The following is a 23,519-nucleotide window of genomic DNA, read 5'->3' on the forward strand; positions in this document are numbered from 1 at the left end:
CTTTTAAAAAGAATCTCTAAGCAAATTTATAATGACCTTTCAAGGGCAAAATTGCTAAAAGCAAAACTGAAAGAACTAGCTGTTCTCGCTCAGAGGGAAACCTGAAGTGAACATGAGTTCTTTTGTCCCTTCTATTTAAAGTTAGTATCTGGATTAAACCACATGTTGCAAGCACCAAATAGGTTTAAAAAATAATCTGAAACTGGTTTTCTAGGTACTAATGACAGTTATTTCAATGATCTTGAGTATAAAAGCCTTTCCAACACTAGAGATTTCCGCCACCACGAGTTGTTGTGAGATTGTTTCTGTCCATTCAATATGCAAGCATGTGTGTATACATGCATAACATAGCTACCTTTAGACCTGCAAAATACCTTCCATACTGCGCAAAGAAAATGTGATGTGAGTGACTCAGCTGAACATCCCTCTCTTCATTTCGGCTCAGATCATGATCCCAGGGTCATGGGATCACGGACTGAGCCCCACGTTGGGCTCTGCACTGAGCATGGAGCCTGCTTGAGATATTGTCTCTCTTTCCCTGTGCCCCTGTGCCCACTCACACACATTCTTTCTCTAAAAAAAAAAAAAAAAAAAAAAAAAAAAAAAAATTTAAAAGAAAATGTAATATGATGACCTACATTGATTTTAGTACAGTGAGACCTGTATTGGACTTGTGGCCTCAAGAAGTGTACATAATAAATTTGTGCTTTCATCTACTAACCTTTTGACAGACAATCTGTTACTGCAGCAACAGGAAACTAATGCACCCAGAGAGATCGTTACTACTACCCAAGGAGCCACAGCTGCTACTAACGCACATCTGGGAATCTTCTTGTCCACTATTCTTTCCATCTCTACTGTACTGACAGTTGCTCTAAAATAACCATTTTCTTAGAACTGCATTATTTTATTTCTTTTCTTTCTTTTTTTATTGTCAAGTTACCTAACATACAATGCAGTCTTGGCTTCAGGAGTAGATTCCCATGATTCGTCACTTACATACAACACCCAGTGCTCATCCCAGCAAGTGTCCTCCTCAATGGCCATCACCCATAAAATAAACATCTTTGTTTCAAAGAAAGTCATGTAACTCCCCACAAATGCTATGTAAAATAGAGAAAGAAAAATCCAATGTTTATATTAACTTTTTGTAAATACTGTTCACAAGTGAGTCAAGCAGTGTTCCATCATTTTCTTTTCATGTACTATGTTGAATTGCTTTTCTTTGCTTCATGTTCTATGAAACTATCATTAATTACTCCAAAACCATCCATAAATATCTGCAGTACAACTGGTTAAATAGCTAAATGGCTAGTCCATGTAGTCTGAAATTTCATTCAATAGGCCTTCAACCAAGAAATCTGTTGTTGGGGCCCTGGATGGCTCAGTCAGTTAAGCACCCAATTTCGGCTCAGGTCATGATCTCACAGTGTGTGGGTTCAAGCCCCATGTCAGGCTCTGTGCTGACAGGTCAGAGCCTGGAGCCTGCTTCAGATTCTCTCTCCCTCTCCCCTCCCCTGCTGGTGCTCTGTCTCTCTCTCAAGAATAAGCATTTCCAAAAAAAATTTTTTAATAAAAAAATTGTTTCTACAGTTCAGTAAAATATTCCTGTAATGTTACTTTGGTAACTTATTCTTGAAGGAATTCTGAAGAGCAAGGCAGTTAAAGAATGTTACGTTACTTCTGGTCAGTATGTCCCTTTTTAGGCAATTAGGCTGTGGCTGTGTTCAGCAAATTCCTATTCTATCATCCACTTTTTATTAACTCTCATCCATGCTTATCTCTTTATTCTCTTTTTCTTTTTGAGTTGTATCATTTCATAACTTTTGTTTTTAAACTCCTTTAATGTCACGTAAAGTGGGTTTCAGGAGAGTGGTGATGGGGAAAGAGTGTGTGTGTGTGTGTGTGTGTGTGTGTGTACACTTGGAAGATCCTGTTCATTTCAAATACAATGTACTTAGGGGCGCCTGGGTGGCTCAGTTGGTTAAGCATCTGACTTCCACCCAGGTCATGACTCCATGCTTTGTGGGTATGAGCCCCATGTCAGGCTCTGTGCTGACAGCTCAGAGCCTGGAGCCTGCTTCATATTATGTGTCTCCCTCTCTCTCTGCCCCTCCCCTGCTTGAACTCTGTTTCCCAAAAATAAATATTAAAAATTTTTTTAAAAATACAATGTACTTAAAAATAATCAGTGGAGATAAAAACAAGAAAAAGCAGGAAAAAATGTTTTTAAATGAAAGGAAATTTCAATTTATCAACTCAATATCCATAATAAGAGCAACCCTGTAAACCATGCACTATTCTAAGCACTTTACATGAATTACCTTATTTCACATACTTAATCTATTATATACTTTAATATATTCAATCCTAGAAGATAGGATTATTATTCCTAATTTTCCTATCATTATTCCTACTTGCAAAGGTTTAATTAATCTGCTCAAGGTCAAACAGTAAATGAGTTTTGGCAATGGAATTCAAACCCTTATCTCAACAACTCTTAAACCTCACAGAAAACCACATCTCATATGACAAAGGTGGAAAAAAGGAAAAAAAATTTTAACTATCCTTAACTTTGGGGTTCCTAAAAATGAGATCAATTTCCCATAGCTCAACACTATTAAAAGTAGATTTCTCTTATGTTTCTTATTAATTTTATCTGTTCCTAAAGTAGGCAAGAAAATGGTATCTAGTAACAGCTTTTCTGTGTTTAATGTAGAGAAAGTTCTGTTTACTTAATGTATATACAGAATTCACTCAGCTAGTATTTTTTCCAGTATCTTAATCCCTTTTAGATACATGCATATAAGTGTATACGCAGAAGCATTTGTGTATCTTAAGATCCCAGTGAGAAAATCACCCAACTACTACCCAAGCAGACACTGTAAGGACAAATAAAGCCAAAATCAAAACCACACAAAGAATGGCAGAAAGAAAAACGCAAAGATGGAATGAAAATGACAGGAATGTATACTATTAAGTTAATATATATGAAAATATTTGAACTAAGAAGGTCTATAAAAATGGCAGATAATAATTAACATTTGGTAGCAAGGAGAGCCTTTTAAAATGTTCTAACTGTTCTGCTGGTTTCACCTTAACTTATTAAAAGTGATGTTTATTTGCAGAGTTTCATAATTCAATTTCTTATCCAATATACATATTCACTTCCATTTGGGTAAAAGTTACCGAAACACACAAAGAAAGAAAACCAATCTTCAAGCACAAAGACTCTACCATTTACTCATTAGTCTCAACTTTACTGGTTAACTTCAAGTTTCCAAGTCTACACGTGTGCACACACAAGCATTTGACTAGATGTCAGTGCAAAAATTGTTTTTAATTCACAAATGAAAACAGAAAACAAATCACAAGTAAAAGAAATAATGTCTCACCTTCTAAAAGAGAAGAATTTAAGCATAGGTATTAGCTTTTCAAATAACTAAAAGAAAATTCAATGTACAAAAGCAAATGGAACATAAACATGAGAAATGTCTTATATAAAAAATCAAAATTTTTACTATGTACAAAGGTGGTGAGAGACCAGACCAACCTTTAGAGTACTCAGTACTTAAAGCAGATATAGCTGAGATCTTAGAATCTGTCCTGCATATAAGAGCTACTAATAAAACTGATCTCTAATATTTTCTACCCATTATAAACAAGTTTAAAGTAGAGAAGGATAAAAAACAGAATTTTTTTCCATGTATTTATATCACTGATGAACATATTCTTAAGAAATGCTTCTCAAATTTTCAGTACACTATAAACACCATAAATATCTATCCCAGATAATTACCACTATTGCATTAGGTTCCAGAAATTATTTAAATTCTAATTTCTCCTTAGTAATAGATCACATAAAATTTGCATGAAAACTTCCTTTTTCTACAAAAATGAATAGTTTGTTACCTGGCCTGGTATACTCATTTTTTTCCCCTGATTTTTATAAGAGTAAAATTTGTGTTCCTTAACAGTATTACTCTTCTTTCCTTGTTTGTATATAATACCAAGGCAATGGGGGGATCAGGACCTAATCCACAGTAACTCTAGATATAGGCTTAAACTACTTCAATCTTGCAGTTTCTAAGTTTATAAAATCCAAAAGTCAGTAAAACAAAACTTAATGCTATTGATGTTTTAGAAGGGCCTTTATTTTAGCATTTTGAGAATTCACCACCTTATGAAACGATGCAAACCTTCACACTATTTACACAAATGACGCAACTTAGAATTGAAGACTGTGTTTTCTAAATAAACCTAACAATATCCCAGGTGTGGTCAGAGGACTTGCGAACAACAGATCTTTTAAGAAATGCTTCAGTATTCATATAAGCAGCCAATTAATACAAGCTCACACTACTTAACATGACAGATGAGGAAGATTTTCTTTATGAACATGAGGATATGTACTTTGTAACAAGCAAAGAGAAAAAAGTTAGGGCTTTGTCATATACATACATACTTTTCAATTATTTGATCACAATGGGTTTTTTCCCTCCCGGTTCATAAAAAAAAAACCTCTTTCCAAGTTTTTCCTTTTCATTTTAGCAGTATTTTTAATCACAAAGAACATAATACAATCTTGCTTTTGAGCTCCAAAGCTCCATGCTCTGACTTGTTCTGTATTCAATGGTCTATACCATGGGATACGCTTACTGAGGAATGCTCAAATGATCTGATGGGATGTCAGAGGAAAAGAAAAGAACTCTGTTTTTTTTCATTTGCCCTTAATGAAAATTGAGTTCTAGTAATATCTGGTATATATAGACTGACATGGATGATGCTTGGTGGCTACTGACGGCATGTATTTCTACAACACTAAAAGACTAAATAGAAAGCACTGAATTAATGCTTAACCATACTTTAAATACAAAAATGAAACGTTACAGAATCATGTCTTAACTTAATGTGCTTCAATTTATCTAAAATGTCTTTTCTGTACTCTTCAGTAAGTGATTGTATGCTAGAATATAAATAGAGTATGCTGATGAACAAACTGTGGAAGAGCTGATTTGGGGAATTGTATTTGAAGAAATTTCTGGCTTGTGTATAATCCTGAATAGTCAAAAAAAAAGTCAGGTTACTTTTCACTCCACTATATTTAATATACAAGATAACACAAGTTCAAACTTCAAAGAGCTGTCATTACTTCCCTCCCAGAGTGATAAAAATGTAAAAGTTTGCTAATACGTGTTCATGAGGATATGGAACGGTACACTCAAACTACTGGTGGGAATGTAAACTGGTAACACCAAATTTAAAACAATTTGGTATTGCATGGTAAAAATGACTGCCTTTAGACTTCAAAACCACTGATTCCACTCCCAGGTATATACCCTAGAGAAACTCAAGCATGTGTACACTAGACAACATACTCACAGGAAGGCACAAAAGAGCATTATTCACCACAGTCTCATATTGCTAACAACTCAAATTTTCAAAAGGACTATAGTGGATAAACATATTATGGGGTAGTCACACAACAAACTGTGAAAGAAAAAAGAAGTTTAGCTACCTGGATCCATATGGTCCAATCTTATAAAGTTAATATTTAATTAAGGAAAACACAAAAGAGTACAGCTAGGAGAACTCCATTCATTTAAAGTTACAACAGGTAAACTAAATAATACTGTTTGAGGATACATATATAGATGGCAAAACAATAACACAAAGCAAGGAAGTGATCTGAACCAAGGTCCTCCCAGTGATGGACCTGGGGTGTGTCTGGAAAGTACACTAAGAGACTGCTGGGGGGTTGGCAATGCTCCTTTTCTTAATATAGGTAGTGTGTGCTGCCTAACATATATGCTTCATAATTATTTACAATACTGTATGCTTAGATGTAAAACAAACTTTTAAATTATTAATATTTTGGTATAAGAAAAGTGTCATGGTTATGTTAAGTAATAGTCATTTATAGGAATAAACAGTGACATATGTATGGATAAAATTATATAAGGCTTGGGAGTGGTCTTCAAAGTAACAAAGGAAAGGCAAAAATGGATGGAATGAGATGAACAAGGTCATATAAGAATTGAAACTGTTGAAGCTGAGAGATGGGTGTATCACATGGCTTGCTAAGAAATAGCTGGTTGACGTTGAGGAAGAGAGTAAAAAACCACAATCTAAACTGAACAAAGATCAATTTAAGAAAAGCATTAAAGAAACCATTTTTAACATTTACAAACTTATAAAAGCACTGTAATTTCTGAAAATAAATGGCTTTCTACTACCTCTGCTCATCCCCAACTTGACCTCACGTGAAACGCAAGGGACACTAACTTACAGGGCTTGCTGACTGGTCAAGAGCAAAAACCTTCCACTGCACTCTGGTGCCAAGAGCCTCTCTAATTTGTCTTTAAGCGTGTACACACAAATTCAACCTTCTCCTTGGGATCTGAAGTGCACAGGGCACACAAACCCCCACACTCCAAAGTAGGTGACTATGAGGAAATATGGCAGCTACTCCTGAGGCAGGTATGGAAGTTGTGGGGCATTAAAACAGTCTTAGGAATTTCTAGGTTTAGTATACACCTGAAACATTTCAATCAGTCTTCTGCAATACCTTTCTAAAAACTAATGACATTTTTCATTTCTCAACTGATAAGGGTAATTTTTTATTTTTATTAAGCAAATTCATCTATTAAATGCTTTGAGATGCTCGTAGTTACGTGATAGGATTTTTTTGTGAAATTAAGCAAATGAAGAACACGTACTTTTTTGTTTTCAGAAGGAATAAAGATATTTTTACCATATTCACATTTCACATATGGTATATGGAATGTTATTCTTGAAAATGGAAGTTCTAAATGAACCTGCCATCTGGAGTCATTATAATATAGTACCTACAGGGATGCAGTGCACTTGAGTAAGTACTCTTCTAACTATACAAATCCCCCGAAATCACAGAATGCCCTCAGCTAGAGTTTCCTCTACTGGCTTTTCACAGAATTGTTAGTTCATTTTATGAGGCTGCAGTAATGGCTTTGATGCTTGTGAGGATATCTATGGTCTTCTTAATAATTCGAAACTGTCTAGTGACCCAAGCCACCCCTTCCAATACCTCAACTATTTCCTTTGAAGAAACTTTAAACCCTTGAAAACACAGAGCACGATAATCTTTGTTTTGTTGTGGTCAGTCCAGCAACACCTCCACCACCACCACCACCACCACCACCACCACCACCACCACCACCACCACCACACACACACACACACACACACACACACACACAAACTCTCAACTATACGTTAAAACTACATGAGAACAACAACAAAAATGACAGGAAGAAGAGCCACTGAGGGCTTTTCTAACAGCCTCATTGTTCAACACACTACAGGCTGATGAGGAACCTCTGGGTGAGTGTGCACAGAGAAGGCAACTACTCACAAGTCCAGAGCTTAACAGTATGGTCAGTCACGGCTAACTCTGAGTCTGGGCTTACAGAAAGTAACATTCAAAACATTACAAAAAGACCATGTTCTTCCACTTGTTTTGTTCAAAACCATTCAATGATTTCCCATTTCATAAAGAACAGAAACCATGAAGTCTTTTCATGGCCTGAAAGGCCGTATAGGAGCAGGCCCTCAGCAACCTCCCCGACCTCATCTCCCAGCACTGTTCCCTGGGCTCACAGCCATTCTGCCTTCTCTGATGCTCCTGTCACACACACAAACTCTGCACTTGCAGAGCCATGCACTCTCAGTCCTTCTGACTGCATGCTCCAACCTAAGGATCATGTGTTTTATTCCCCTCCATCTTTGCTTAAATATCACTTCACCAGACGGGCCTTTCCTGTATACTCTTAACACCCCTATTTCTCCTCTATCTCTGCTCCCTGATTTCCTTTTCCACAGAGCAGTTCTCCTCAGCTGACATCACAAACATTTATTCACTAAGTTTCTCCTTTACTAGAGTGAAAGCTAAGACAGCAGAAACAATGCCTGCCATCACTACCTAGTTTACTGCAGAAATAACTGGTGTGATAGTATATGCACTAGCATACATTAACTGTGTGTATAGGCCTAATTAAAATGACACATTTCAGAGACAAATAGCATTAACAAAATATGTGATGAAATATTATAAGTGGAAGGCATGTAATATAAATGGAAAAGTGGGGGAGGGTTGTAATTAATATTCACTATTTTGAGGATACCTCAGAAGTTTATTACCTTGATTGTGGTGATGGTAACACAAGTGTATACACATGTCCAAATTCACCAGACTGTATACATTATTATGTGTAGTTTTTTGTATACCAATTATTCTTAAATAAAGCTGGAGGAAAAAAGAAGCCCTCCAGTACTGTAATGCACAATACTATGTAAAGAATCACTAGAGCCCTAAAAAGATCTGACAGATCTTTTCATTTTTTTTTAAAGAAAATTAAGTTACAAAGCAGCAACCATCCAAATTTACTACTGTAGCTATATCTAATAACAGTAACTACAACATTAATAAAATATAGTCAACTTGAAAAGTTAGGATTGCCACGGCTCAAAAAATTTGAGACTCCTTTATTCTCTGTACTGTACTGTGAAGTGAATGAGTGGGAAGAAAAAGCATGATCTTGTGCCACTACACAGAAAAATGCATCTGTTTTCTTCCCATACTGGGTTGTTTCTTTTTCATACGTGGAATGTGCAAGAGCAGGCGGTGGCAAAGAACGAGTGGGAGAGTTGGCATGCAGCACTTAATTTCAGTAAATACTTTAGAAAACTTCAGAGATGACCAAGCAGCTTTCAAACAAGGCATTCTTGATACGTCTCATAGAACTTCAAGGGTATGTTTTTGAAGACAGTAAATATACATAAAACTATTAGTGCATCCTTTAAATGTTTTTCTGAGGCCAATAAGCAAGGTATTCTTGCACTGTAACAGCCACATGGCCTTGTTAAGTTTTGTGTTCTTTTTCTTGGCAAGCCAAAAATAAGAACTCATATGCCCATGGAATTATGATGGAATATTTCATGCAAATATATATTATTAAACAATAACAGAATACTGACGTGTTGTATGTGTGCAAAAAACTCAAGGTGTATGTAAATCCTCTGTGTAACAGAAAATGTATTTCTAAAGTTTCATACTTTCAATTCCAAGGCTTTATGCTCCTGTGGTCTACTCTCCTAACCTATATTTTTCTATTTTAGCTATTAGTGCTTATACCTACATCACATACTGGAACAGGACTCACTTTACTATTTACATGATGAAAAATGACAATGAAATAGTCAATCTTAAAAATTATAGCAGTACTGACTTCTGGTTTCCAGGCCGGCATGTAAAGAGCATGGCAAGATTCACTCCCTTCCACACGCAAGGAAAGAGTTGAACAAACTGAAAACAAATAACTCTTCTTAGATCCATCATCAAACTGAGATCACAGAACTGCTGCCCCCAAAACCAGATAGAGAAACACAGAAAGTCAAAACTTACTGGAGCAGAAACCCATGATGAGGAACTTCTGGGTACCCAGGACCAGTGTAGGAAGGCCTAAACTCTAAGTGATGAATTACTGGAAGAGGAATGTACACGAGTCTGAGAGTTAAGTACTTCAGGGGGCCCAGTCTTAGTTTCACCTCCAGGAACTCTACTATATACTCAATTGAAGATCAAAGAAACATCTCCTTGTGCTTCAACAAAGAGAGAGAAAAGTAGGTATTTTTAAGTAAGACAGGGCATTTTGTTCTTAACAAAGGCTACAATCATGACAAACTATTGTACCCCACACCTTACCAACACATCAATAAGGCTTCTATATAACAGGAGAATACAACTGAAAGAAGCAGACATCTCAGATCTTATTTAAGAAGTCTCCAAGCAAATGTAAAGAAAATATGGCACAAAAACCAATATACCAGAGGAAATTTTATCTTCTGACACCAACAACTACAGTAAACATGGCCTAACACCGAGACAGATAAACATAAGTTGGCCTGTTCACTTCAGTTCCTTTACTCGTTACTATATCTGACTCTCAACAAAATATTACAAGGCATAAAACAATATACCCACAATTCAAAAATTCCATAATTTTTAAAACTGGTGAAAATGTAATCCTTGACAGTATCATTTATAACAAGTTACACACAATAACTTAAATGTACAGGTAAACACACATTCACTAAAATATATATTCATATTATGTTTAAATTAGAACCTTTCCCATTAAAGTCAGGAAAAGCAATGATGTTCACACATCACTGGCACTATTCAACATTACACTGGAGGTCTTAGTTAATGCAGTAAGACAGCAACAGGACAAAAGATTTACTTACTAGAAAAAGACTAAAAGAAAAAAAAATTGTTACCATAAAAGATATTTTGAAAATATAAAGTGTTCAATAAGTTGGTTAAAAGATTAGTGGATAAAAATTTTTTATTTCCTATATACTAGTAAAATTCTATTAGAAAATGTAATAGAAAAACAATTCGATTCACAACAGTATTAAAAGACCCTAAAATATTTAGAACAAATCTAACAAGAAATGTGCAAAATGATGAACTGATGATGAATGATGAAGTTTTAAAGCTTTTCTACAAGAATATTAAAAGGTTTAAGTAAATGAAAACATATGGTATGTTTCTCAAAGGGATTGTCCAGAATTTTGAAGACATCAATTCTCACCCAATTACACTCTATATATAATGCAATCCTAAAGTAAACACCTGTTGGATTAGAAATATGCATTATAGGGGAGTGTGGGTGGTTCAGGGAGTTGAATGTCTGAACTTTGGCTCAGGTCATGATCTCACAATCTGTGAGTTCAAGCCCCGCTTTAGGCTCTGCGCTGACAGCTCAGAGCCTGGAGCCTGCTTCGGATTTTGTGTGTGTGTGTGTGTGTGTGTGTGTGTGTGTGTGTGTGTGTGTGTCTGCTCCTCCCCCACCCACGCTCTGTCTCCCACTGTTTCTTAAAAATAAATAAACATTAAAAAAAAATTTAAAAAGGGGTGCCTGGGTGGCTCAGTCAGTTAAGCTTCTAACTTCAGCTCAGTTCATGATCTCACAGTTAGTGAGTTCGAGGCCCACATCAGGCTGTGCTGACAGCTCAGAGCCTGGAGCCTGTTTCAGATTCTGTGTCTCCCTCTCATTCTCTGCCACCCACACACACACACTCTCTCTCTCAAAAATAATAAACATTTGAAAAAAATTTTTAATTAAAAAATATGCATTATGAAATATTTTATATAAAGAAAAACCTAATAAGGAACCATATAAAAACCAGCTACCTAACAAAATATTACCAATATAGTTGAAAAACAGTATCTATAGAATAGATATCCTCTATGATACAGCAAAAATTTACTTAGTAACTACAGCAATTAAAGCAGTATGGGAGTGACACAGATGTAACCATTATGAATAAAACCAAAAGAAAAAAGAGACTTCAGGAATGGACCCTGAAATATATGAAAAAACATAGTATATAGTAAAAGTGACATTCCAAATCACTAATACAAAGATTACTTAATAAACTGTCTGTAGAGGCTACTGGGTGTCTCAATCGGTTAAGCATCCAACTTCAGTTCAGGTCATGATCTCGCGGTTTGTGAATTCGAGCCCTGCATCGGACTCTGTGCTGACAGCTCAGAGCCTAGAGCCTGCTTCAGATTCTGTGTCTCCCTCTCTCTCTGCCCCTCCCCTGCTTGCACTCTGGTCTCTATCTCAAAAATAAATATACATTAGAAAAATTTTAAAAATAAACAAACTGTCTTTAGATAGCTGATCAGCATGAAAGAAGAGACCCCTACCTCACACCACACAGAAGAATCTTCCATACTTCATGGATCAAAGAGTCAAATGTAAAAAACAAAATTATAAAAGTTGTAAAAGGGGAAATGGCAGAGTAAATGGCACAAGGACTCTGCATCCAAACACAACAAATGCATTGGCAAAATCCGTCTTGACAGAACTATTTTAGAACTCTGGAGTCTGTTCAAGGCTTGCAACCTCCAGGGAAGACTTGGAAGATAAACTACAGTTAATTTCCCCTCAATCTCAGTTCTTACTAGAGTAGCAGCTACCCATCCCCTACTCCTAGCTGTGCAGAGCAGCTTACCACCTCTTGCAGAGCCAGGGTGGGCAAAAATCAATCCGTCCTCTAATTACCTGTGCTTCTCATCAAAAAAGAGCAAAGAGGTGGGCAGCCCTTGTACCTCCCCTTCTGGCTCAGCCACTTGTAGGGGATTTAAAAGCTGGCATCCTTTCTCCTCTCCCCCCAAATCCCTTCATTTTTTCATTTTTTCCCCCTTGTGGAACCAGACATAAAAGACTAAGACATTCAAAAATCACTGCATGTATACCCAAGAAAAAATTTAAAAGTGACTGCACATGCCCTGGAAAAGGCTCAGAAAATATCTGAGAAGACTTTAAGATTACACCTCATTCTTCCTTTTATGGTCTTATAAGTGTAAACCAAACAATACAAACTCACTTATTCAGCCAGCCAGCCACCCGGCTAACCAGCTGGCATCTATAGCTACATTCTCCAAGGTAACAGATCTGATCCTGAAAATACAAAGTAAATATAGTCAGGGTCCCTAAAGAATTAAAAGTGTGGTAGCGAGACTGTACAAGGGTTATTTACCATGCAGAAGCTCCATGTCATAACAGAAAAATGAACTAAGGAGCTAGTAGGAATAAAGATGAGGTAATGGCTAAGTCAGGAAAAAGCTGGTGGAGATTTTATAGAGGTTATTTGATGTACACATCTTAAAAGACGAAAAGAAAATGACACTTTGGAGGGCAAGATTTAGGAAGAGGTAACAATATGAGTGTACAGGTTAGAAGGCACAAAAGTGGGGCATGTACCAAAAAAAGTCAGCTAAGACCACTTACTATCTATAGGACTTTGAGCGAAAAACTGAATCTATTTCAACTGAACAATAAGGGTAATGGTATCTTCCTCAGAGGTACTGTGAGGAAAAAGAGGTGGTAGGTCAAGAAGGATGTAAACGCAGTCTGGCTGCCACACCCTTCACCTGCTAACTTCCAAGGCCAACTCTACTGTTTTACCTCACATTGGAGTCTCCACCTCTCACTGTTCCTCTAGAAGCCATGTACTCGGTAGAGGAGGACAACATCCTCACTCATGTACAATGATCTAGCACAGTTCTTGACACATAGTATTTACCCAAAAAACAGGTGTTTTTTTTTTTTTCTAACCAGATGTTCAGAGTTCCCCTAAACTACTTTCTGACACTCCTGAGATCTGCCCTCCAATTACTGCTATAGTCCTGATTCTCAGCTTAAGAACCAGTGGTATGTTTAATAAGCACCCCACCCAATCTGTACACATATTACATCATACTTACAGGCTGAGGCTGTTCTGCAATACAGCAGTTGAAACATAACCAGAATTCACTCATGCTTATAGTCCACAGTATAAATGAGCACCAATGAAGTTCTTGAATCTTAGCTCAGGAAGCTTCACAAAGCACGCTCCTTGAGATGCTGAATGTCCAAAGATACCAAAAAAATAATTTTATTACTTCTCTGTGTTTTTGCTCCTGGAAGTCAAGTATCTTATACAGATAATTCAATGAAGAAAGTCAAACTGTCTTTCTTTCTTTGCTTCTGGCTCTACAGAAACTTGTTTCTGAACCACCAGGAAGGTACAAAAATTCTTGTCTTGACTCAAGGCCTCTAACAGGTAATCTAAAAAAAAAAAAAAAAGAAAGAAAACAAGTTATTTTATTGATCATTAGATGCTTTTATTTTCTCAATCTGTGATAAAAATATTTCCCTAAAACATAAGCATTGAAAAAAAATCAAGATTTTAATAATCTGATATTCGACAAAAAATTTTTAATGTTTATTTTTTTACTTTGAGCACGTGAGCAGGGTAGGGGCAAAGAGAGGAAGAGAGAGAATCCCAAGCAGCCCCCACGCTATCAGTGCAGAGTCCCAATGGGGTTGGATCTCACAAACTGCAAGATCATGACCTAAGCTGAAATCAAAAGTAGGACGCTTAACCAAGTGGGGCACCCAGGCACACCACAAAAATTTTTGAACATTTTTTTTGAGTGTTAGGTATTAAGAATATAGCAGTGAAATAAAACAGAAACCCTTGCTTTCATTAGGCACCCTATTTTATAACTATAAAAGTATTAATTATTCTAATAAATTTATCTAATCACTAACTACAACACTATGACTGCCATATAAAAGTCTCAAATTCCAGGCAGAAATACTGATCATTTTCATGTTTCTTCACTTGAACACTGTTTTCAAAAACAACCCAGAAATAACTGGTACAGCAATCAATTCTTCTTACTCATTTTGTGAATTAAGACATTAGATCCCTGCCACCACCAACACCACAATCAGCGTCAGTAAAAATAGTTTATATCCCACTGGTAGTCAACCAAGCTGAGTCGATCAGAATACATGTCTGCCAATCTTCTTTGTGGACTTGGGCTAAGAGTGAACCTATCTTTTCTTCTTGACTGCCAAGATGTTGATTTTAAGGCCTTAGCCAACTAAATTCCAAACTTCATGTAGATGACCATTCTGAGATAATAATGCTGACAAGGAGACAAGAGAGAGGAGAAAATTTAGACGACATGAATCTCTGCTTCCTGTCATCCCTAAGACTAGTGTGACCTATGGGCCTGAGCTGTGTTTTTGTGAGGCAGTGTTTCTCTCTCTGCAGCCTGAAGCTACACTGAAGTGGATTTATATCACCTGCAGTCTAGTACAATTATCATGTGAAGATGTCCAGTAGACCACTGGATATACAGCTTTGAAACCAAAGAAAATTCCTTGAATTATCAAGAGATGATAAATGAAGCAATGAATCTGAAATTCTAAAGTAGCATAAAAAAAATAAAGAAAGCAGTATCATGAAAAGCAAAGAGAATCTAATAGAGAACTCTAAGTAAGTAAGCATTATTAAGTTAGTTAGGTAAGTGAGTTACTAAGTAAGCAAGTTAGGAGCATTTAACTGATGGGTAGAGAAAGAAAAGTCTACCAAGAATATCTGAGTGCTATCAGAGAGAGAGAGAGAGAGAGAGAGAGAGAGAGAGAGAGGAGGAAAACCAGCTACTTTGGTGATCCTGCTTCAAAGAGGAAGGAGATAACATAATTAACTGACATGGAGAGAGCAAAGACAGAAAAGAGTCCATTAGAATATGGGCAGCGAGGAGTCTGCTTGGGTTTCTCTCTTCCTCTCTCCCTGCCCCTCCCCTGCTCTCTCTTGAGTGTACATATGCACGCATGCTCTCGCTCTCTCTCTCCAATAAATAAACATTTTAAAAAAAGAAGACAACGATGAAGAAGAAGAATGGGCAGCAGTTACATGGCCCTGGTTACATCTGTTTCAGTAAAGTAGTATGGGCAGAAATCGGATTAGAGTGGGTTAAGAAGTGAGTGAAAGGTGAGAAGCAAAGGCAACAAATGTTAGGAAAAATTTCCAGGAAGACAGGATACGAAGTTTTAGGGGTGCCTGGGTGGCTCAGCTTGATTAAAGCATCTGACTTTGGCTCAGATACAATGAAGAAAAAAGCCATCCTGGAAATGAAAAGATCAAAGACCAAAGATGCATTAACAATATTCCTCAAAGATCTGTTAACATCTTTGTCCCAAGCAGTCATATGTTTATAAATTTTTGAAAAAGTTATAAATTTATAAGCTATGCAAACTATAAATCATAAACCATCACAGGCCCTGAACATTAAGTGAAATAACATTCCTCCTTTTCACTGTCTCCAAAACCAGGACTCGTATAATAGGAATGATAGTAATTTTTATATTCGTACACATGAAGATCTTCAGTAAAGATAAATGCATCTTATGTTTATGTCACAAATGTAGTACTCTGCTTCTACGAAGTCCAGAAAACAAGTCTCCTAACATACCACAGAAAAATGACATGTTAAGATTTAAGCCTACATTTAAAGAGAAAGATGAGAAGGAAGAAAATTTACATTCTTGCCATAGTTAACAATTCAGAACAGGGAAGATTTATTTTCAAGCAACGATGAACATTCCTCATCTCACTCAAACTTCCAAAACAAAGAAGTGGCAGTGTTACAATTGATTCTGTCCACTGAAGTAGGTAAATAATATGAAGGTTTAAAGGCTCAGAAGAACAGTATGTTTCACTTACTTCCTTCTTAGGAAGAATATAACAGGAAAGAGTTAAATTCACAATAACATGAACATTATTTCAGTGTTGCATTTAAGAAGTTTAATTCCACCCTGAATCAAAGACAAGAAGTCACTGTAAAATAAGTCACTGAGATGAAACAAGCACAGCAGAGGGAATACAGTCAATAATAAAGTAATAACTTTGTGTGATGACACATGGAAACCATACTTGTGACAAGAATTTCATAATGTATGTAACTGTCCAATCTCTATGCTGTAAGCCAGAAACTATGTCAACTATACTTCAATTAGAAATTTAAAAAAATTTTAATGATAAAAAAGTCTTTGTGAAATGAAGTATCTTTTAACCAGTTCCACAAAAACAAAAATACATCTCTGTTTAAAACTGAAAATTCTTTACGCTCATCATTGTTGCAACACAAACAGACATGGTAAAACTCCAAATCTATTGAAATATGAGGTTAATTTTTTTTGTTCCAAGTTTTTATTTAAATTCAAATTAGTTGACATATAGTATGATATTGGTTTCAGAAGGAGAACTTAGTGGTTCATCACTTACATACAACACCCAGTGTTCAACCCAACAGGCACCATCCTTAAGGCCCATCATCCATTTAGGCCATTCCCCCACCCACCCACCCCCTGCCACCTCCCCTCCAGCAACCCTAACTTTGTTCTTTATACTAAAGTCTCTTACAGTTTTCTGCCCTCTCTCTTTTTACCTTCTTTTATTTTTTCTTCCCTTCCCCAAGTTCATCTGTTTGGTTTCTTAAATTCCACATATAAGTGAAATCATATGGCATTTGTCTTTATCTGACTTATTTCACTTAGCATTATACACTCTAGCTCCATCCTGAAATCTGATGTTTAAAACTATTGTTTAATTTAATTTTCTTATCTACATATAAAGTCAGGTAAGTTTCCTTCTTATCTGGAAATTATGTTTTTCAGAAACCACCTTTAAATATTAATTTTGGATTGGGAGGTGTTGTGGTTTTTTCTCCTTTTAACCAAGTGTGCTTTCTGTTTAATACTTGAAAATAATAAACGGCTTCCTAATTTACAATCCATAATATTTCATTATGCCACATTTTACCAAATTCAAAATTCCTTCCCATTTAAAGCACAGCTATTAATTTGTGAATTTTAAAATACACAATTTCCCACTCGCAGGTAGTACTTTGAAAATGACATTCACAAGACTTCCTTCATGTTTAGTTGCAGAATTATTTTTTTTGAAGTACACTAATCTGTGCTTTGTTTTTGAAAAGGATAAACAGCTGAAGTTATTTCCACCTAGATAATACATCTGGAGAAACATACTTTCAGACCAAGAGGTTATTTGCAACTCCACAGATGTGTATTTGTTAAGTAAATACATAACTCTAAAAATGGTTCAAACATGCCTTGGAACGTCATGCCAATACATTTTCCATCTTCTTGCTTTTCTTAAACTTCCTCTTTAGAACTATTTTTCGGAAGTGTATAGACTTAAAATATTTATACATACCCATCTTGAGACAAGTACTAAATTTATCACAAAAAAGTCACTAATAATATATATACTATAGTTACTTTCATTTCCTGAACTGCCAGTTGCTTAAAACATGCAACATGATGTTGCAACTACATCAAAATCTACACTTGGCTTGAAACACAGCTCAGCATATGCTGGACATGTAAGGGGTCAGACTGGTCTATAGACCAGAGAGTATTTCACAAACACAGAGATTCACAAGATACAAAATTTTAGTAAAGCTTGCAGTGAATTATCTGGCCATTTATCAACTGAGCAGAGCTTCCTTGAATTAAAAGCTGGTCTCTTGATTTTTAAAGAGATTGGCATGAATAAAAAACTGTGGTAGTATTCTCCACCATCAGCTTCCACTCCTCCTCACTTTCTGCACTTAAATGCTACAGACGTTCGCTTTATACTTGCATGAAAACGTTTCCTATAACAATGTAAAGAACATCCTACCCAAGGTAAAACTGTTTCTTAGATAAACTTCCAAAGAAACAATAATAAAGCCTTGATTTAAGACACAGAAGGGCACCTAGCTGGCTCAGTCGGTTGTGTCCAACTTCGGCTCAGGTCATGATATTGCACTTTATGAGTTTGAGCCCCGCATTGGGCTCTCTGCTGTCCGTGCAGAGCTTGCTTCGGATTCTCTATCCCCCATCTCTGTACCTCCCCTGCTCATGTGACCCCCCCCCCTTAAAAATAAACATTCTAAAAAAACAGGAAAATGAGACACATCTTTAGCTAAACAATTTCTTTTTTGTAGATTATTTTTGTTTTAATTTTTTCCCAATATATGAAATTTATTGTCAAATTGGTTTCCATACAACACCCAGTGCTCATCCCAAAAGGTGCCCTCCTCAATACCCATTACCCACCCTCCCCTCCCTCCCACCCCCCATCAACCCTCAGTTTGTTCTCAGTTTTTAACAGTCTCTTATGCTTTGGCTCCCTCCCACTCTAAAGTTTTTTTTTTTTTTTTCCTTCCCCTCCCCCATGGGTTTCTGTTAAGTTTCTCAGGATCCACTTAAGAGTGAAACCATATGGTATCTGTCTTTCTCTGTATGGCTTATTTCACTTAGCATCACACTCTCCAGTTCCATCCACGTTGCTACAAAGGGCCATATTTCATTCTTTCTCATTGCCACGTAGTACTCCATTGTGTATATAAACCACAGTTTCTTTATCCATTCATCAGTTGATGGACATTTAGGCTCTTTCCATAATTTGGCTATTGTTGAAAGTGCTGCTATAAACATTGGGGTACAGGTGCCCCTAGGCATCAGTACTCCTGTATCCCTTGGGTAAATTCCTAGCAGTGCTATTGCTGGGTCATAGGATAGGTCTATTTTTAATTTTTTGAGGAACCTCCACACTGTTTTCCAGAGTGGCTGCACCAGTTTGCATTCCCACCAACAGTGCAAGAGGGTTCCCGTTTCTCCACATCCTCTCCAGCATCTATAGTCTCCTGATTTGTTCATTTTGGTCACTCTGACTGGCGTGAGGTGATATCTGAGTGTGGTTTTGATTTGTATTTCTCTGATGAGGAGCGATGTTGAGCATCTTTTCATGTGCCTGTTGGCCATCCGGATGTCTTCTTTAGAGAAGTGTCTATTCATGTTTTCTGCCCATTTCTTCACTGGGTTTTTTGTTTTTTGGGTGTGGAGTTTGGTGAGCTCTTTACAGATTTTGGATACTAGCCCTTTGTCCAATATGTCATTTGTGAATATCTTTTCCCATTCCGTTGGTTGCCTTTTAGTTTTGTTGGTTGTTTCCTTTGCTGTGCAGAAGCTTTTAATCTTCATAAGGTCCCAGCAGTTCATTTTTGCTTTTAATTCCCTTGCCTTTGGGGATGTGTCAAGTAAGAAATTGCTACAGCTGAGGTCAGAGAGGTCTTTTCCTGCTTTCTCCTCTAGGGTTTTGATGGTTTCCTGTCTCACATTCAGGTCCTTTATCCATTTTGAGTTTATTTTTGTGAATGGTGTGAGAAAGTGGTCTAGTTTCAATCTTCTGCATGTTGCTGTCCAGTTCTCCCAGCACCATTTGTTAAAGAGACTGTCTTTCTTCCATTGGATGTTCTTTCGTGCTTTGTCAAAGATTAGTTGGCCATATGTTTGTGGGTCTAGTTCTGGGGTTTCTATTCTATTCCATTGGTCTATGTGCCTGTTTTTGTGCCAATACCATGCTGTCTTGATGATGACAGTTTTGTAGTAGAGGCTAAAGTCTGTGATTGTGATGCCTACTGCTTCACTCTTCTTCAGAATTACTTTGGCTATTCGGGGCCTTTTGTGGTTCCATATGAATTTTAGGATTGCTTGTTCTAGTTTCGAGAAGAATGCTGGTGCAATTTTGATTGGGATTGCATGGAATGTGTAGATAGCTTTGGGTAGTATTGACATTTTGACAACATTTATTCTTCCAATCCATGAGCACGGAATGTTTTTCCATTTGTTTATATCTTCTTCAATTTCCTTCATAAGCTTTCTACAGTTCTCAGCATACAGATCTTTTACATCTTTGGTTAGATTTATTCCTAGGTATTTTATGCTTCTTGGTGCCATTGTGAATGGGATCAGTTTCTTTGTCTTTCTGTTGCTTCATTAGTGTATAAGAATGCGACTGATTTCTGTACATTGATTTTGTATCCTTCAACTTGGCTGAATTCATGTATCAGTTCTAGCAGACTTCTGGTGGAGTCTATTGGATTTTCCACGTATAATATCATGTCATCTGCAAAAAGTGAAAGCTTGACTTCATCTTTGCCAATTTTGATGTTTGATTTCCTTTTGTTGTCTGACTGCTGATGCTAGAACTTCCAACACTATGTTAAGCAACAGCGGTGAGAGTGGGCATCCCTGTCGTATTCCTGATCTCAGGGAAAAAGCTCTCAGTTTTTCCCCATTGAGGATGCTGTTAGCTGTGGGCTTTTCATAAAAGGCTTTTATGATCTTTAAATATGTTCCTTTTATCCCGACTTTCTCAAGGGTTTTTATTAAGGTTGCTGAATTTTGTCAAATGCCTTGTCTGCATCGATTGACAGGATCATATTGTTCTTATCTTTTCTTATATTAATGTGATGTATCAAGTTGATTGATTTGCGAATGTTGAACCAGCCCTGTATCCCAGGAATGAATCCCACTTGATCATGGTGAATAATTCTTTTTATATGCTGTTGAATTCGATTTGCTAGTATCTTATTGAAAATTTTTGCGTCCATATTCATCAGGGATATTGGCCTGTAGTTCTCTTTTTTTACTGGGTCTCTGTCTGGTTTAGGAATCAAAGTAATACTGGCTTCATAGAATGACTCTGGAGGTTTTCCTTCCCTTTCTATTTTTTGGAATAGCTTGATAAGGATAGGTATTATGTCTGCTTTAAATGTCTGGTAGAACTCCCCTGGGAAGCCATCTGGTCCTGGATTCTTATTTGTTGGGAGATTTTTGATAACCGATTCAATTTCTTTGCTGGTTATGGATCTGTTCAAGCTGTCTACTTCCTCCTGATTGAGTTTTGGAAGTGTGTGGGTGTTTAGGAATTTGTCCATTTCTTCCAGGTTGTCCAGTTTGTTGGCATATAATTTTTCATAGTATTCCCTGATAATTGTTTGTATCTCTGAGGGATTGGTTGTAATAATTCCATTTTCATTCATGATTTTATCTATTTGGGTCATCCCCTTTTCTTTTTGAGAAGCCTGGCCAGAGGTTTGTCAATTTTGTTTATTTTTTCAAAAAACCAGCTCTTGGTTTCATTGATCTGCTCTACAGTTTTTTTAGATTCTATATTGTTTATTTCTGCTCTGATCTTTGTTATTTCTCTTCTTCTGCTGGGTTTAGGCTGTCTTTGCTGTTCTGCTTCTATTTCCTTTAGGTGTGCTGTTAGATTTTATATTGGGGATTTTTCTTGTTTCTTGAGATAGGCCTGGATTGCAATGTATTTTCCTCTCAGGACTGCCTTCGCTGCGTCCCAAACCGCTTGGATTGTTGTATTTTCATTTTCGTTTGTTTCAGTTTCGTTTGTTTCCGTATATTAATTTCTTCTCTAATTGCCTGGTTGACCCACTCACTCTTTAGTAGGGTGTTCTTTAACCTCCATGCTTTTGGAGGTTTTCCAGACTTTTTCCTATGGTTGGTTTCAAGCTTCATAGCATTGTGGTCTGAAAGTATGCACGGTATGATTTCAATTGCTGTATACTTATGAAGGGCTGTTTTGTGACCCAGTATGTGATCTTGGAGAATGTTCCATGTGCACTCAAGAAGAAAGTATATTCTGTTGCTTTGGGATACAGAGTTCTCAATATATCTGTCAAGTCTATCTGATCTAATATATCATTCAGGGCCCTTGTTTCTTTATTGACCGTGTGTCTATATGATCTATCCATTTCTGTAAGTGGAGTGTTAAGGTCCCCTGCAATTACCACATTTTTATCAATAAGGTTGCTTATGTTTGTGAGTAATTGTTTTATATATTTGGGGGCTCCTGTATTCGGCGCATAGACATTTATAATTGTTAGCTCTTCCTGATGGATAGACCCTGTGATTATTATATAATGCCCTTCTTCATCTCTTGTTACAGCCTTTAATTTAAAGTCTAGTTTGTCTGATATAAGTATGGCTACTCCAGCTTTCTTCTGACTTCCAGTAGCATGATAAATAGTTCTCTGTCCCCTCACTCTCAATCTGAAGGTGTCCTCAGGTCTAAAATGAGTCTCTTGTAGACAGCAAATAGATGGGTCTTGTTTTTTTATCCATTCTGATACCCTATGTCTTTTGGTTGACGTATTTAGTCCATTTACACTCAGTGTTATTATAGAAAGATATGGGTTTAGAATCATTGTGATGTCTGTATGTTTTATGCTTGTAGCGATGTCTCTGGTACTTTGTCTCACAGGATCCCCCTTAGGATCTCTTGTAGGGCTGGTTTAGTGGTGACAAATTCCTTCAGTTTTTGTTTGTTTGGGAAGATCTTTATCTCTCCTCCTATTCTGAATGACAAGGACTTACTGGATAAAGGATTCTCGGCTGCATATTTTTTCTGTTCATCACATTGAAGATCTCCTGCCATTCCTTTCTGGCCTGCCAAGTTTCAGAAGAGAGATCAGTCACAAGTCTTATAGGTCTCCCTTTATACGTTAGGGCATGTTTATCCCTCGCTGCTCTCAGAATTTTTTCTTTATCCTTGTATTTTGCCAGTTTCACTATGATATGTCGTGCAGAAGATCGATTCAAGTTACGTCTGAAGGGAGTTCTCTGTGCCTCTTGGATTTCAATGCCTTTTTCATTCCCCAGATCAGGGAAGTTCTCAGCTATGATTTCTTAAAGTACACCTTCAGCACCTTTCCCTCTCTCTTCCTCCTCTGGAATACCAATCATGCATAGATTATTTCTCTTTAGTGCATCATTTAGTTCTCTAATTTTCCCCTCATACTCCTGGATTATTTTATGTCTCTTTTTCTCAGCTTCCTCTTTTTCCACAATTTTATCTTCTAGTTCACCTATTCTCTCTTCTGCCTCTTCAATCCGAGCCATGGTCGTTTCCATTTTACTTTGCAGCTCATTTATAGCATTTTTTAGCTCCTCCTGTCTATTCCTTAGTCCCTTGATCTCTGTAGCAATAGATTCTCTGCTGTCCTCTATACTGTTTTCAAGCCCAGCGATTAATTTTATGACTATTATTCTAAATTCACTTTGTTATATTATTTAAATCCTTTTTGATCAGTTCGTTAGCTGTTGTTATTTCCTGGAGATTCTTTTGAGGGGAATTCTTCTGTTTGGTCATTTTGGATAGTCCCTGGAGTGGTGCAGAACTGCGGGGCACTTCCCCTGTGCTGTCTTGAATAACTCGAGTGGGTGGGCGGGGCCACAGTCAGACTGGTGTGTACCTTC

The 23,519-nt window shown here is 36.9% G+C and overlaps 1 protein-coding gene across 6 annotated transcripts in view; it reads right to left on the bottom strand.

The window, feature by feature from the left end:
• Positions 1-23,519, bottom strand: part of CDC42SE2 (CDC42 small effector 2) — a 200,115-nt gene that overhangs the window by 21,898 nt on the left and 154,698 nt on the right. For all 6 annotated transcript variants that reach the window (XM_053907514.1, XM_019422103.2, XM_053907516.1 and 3 more), the window contains one exon: positions 13,322-13,664. In XM_053907514.1, coding sequence (XP_053763489.1) covers positions 13,322-13,375 — 54 coding nt within the window. In that variant the 5' untranslated portion in view covers positions 13,376-13,664. The remainder of the gene's footprint in view (positions 1-13,321; positions 13,665-23,519) is intronic.

This window comes from Panthera pardus, unplaced genomic scaffold (assembly GCF_024362965.1).
Source record: "Panthera pardus isolate Hobbes unplaced genomic scaffold, ASM2436296v1 HiC_scaffold_2, whole genome shotgun sequence".
Lineage (NCBI taxonomy): Eukaryota > Metazoa > Chordata > Mammalia > Carnivora > Felidae > Panthera > Panthera pardus.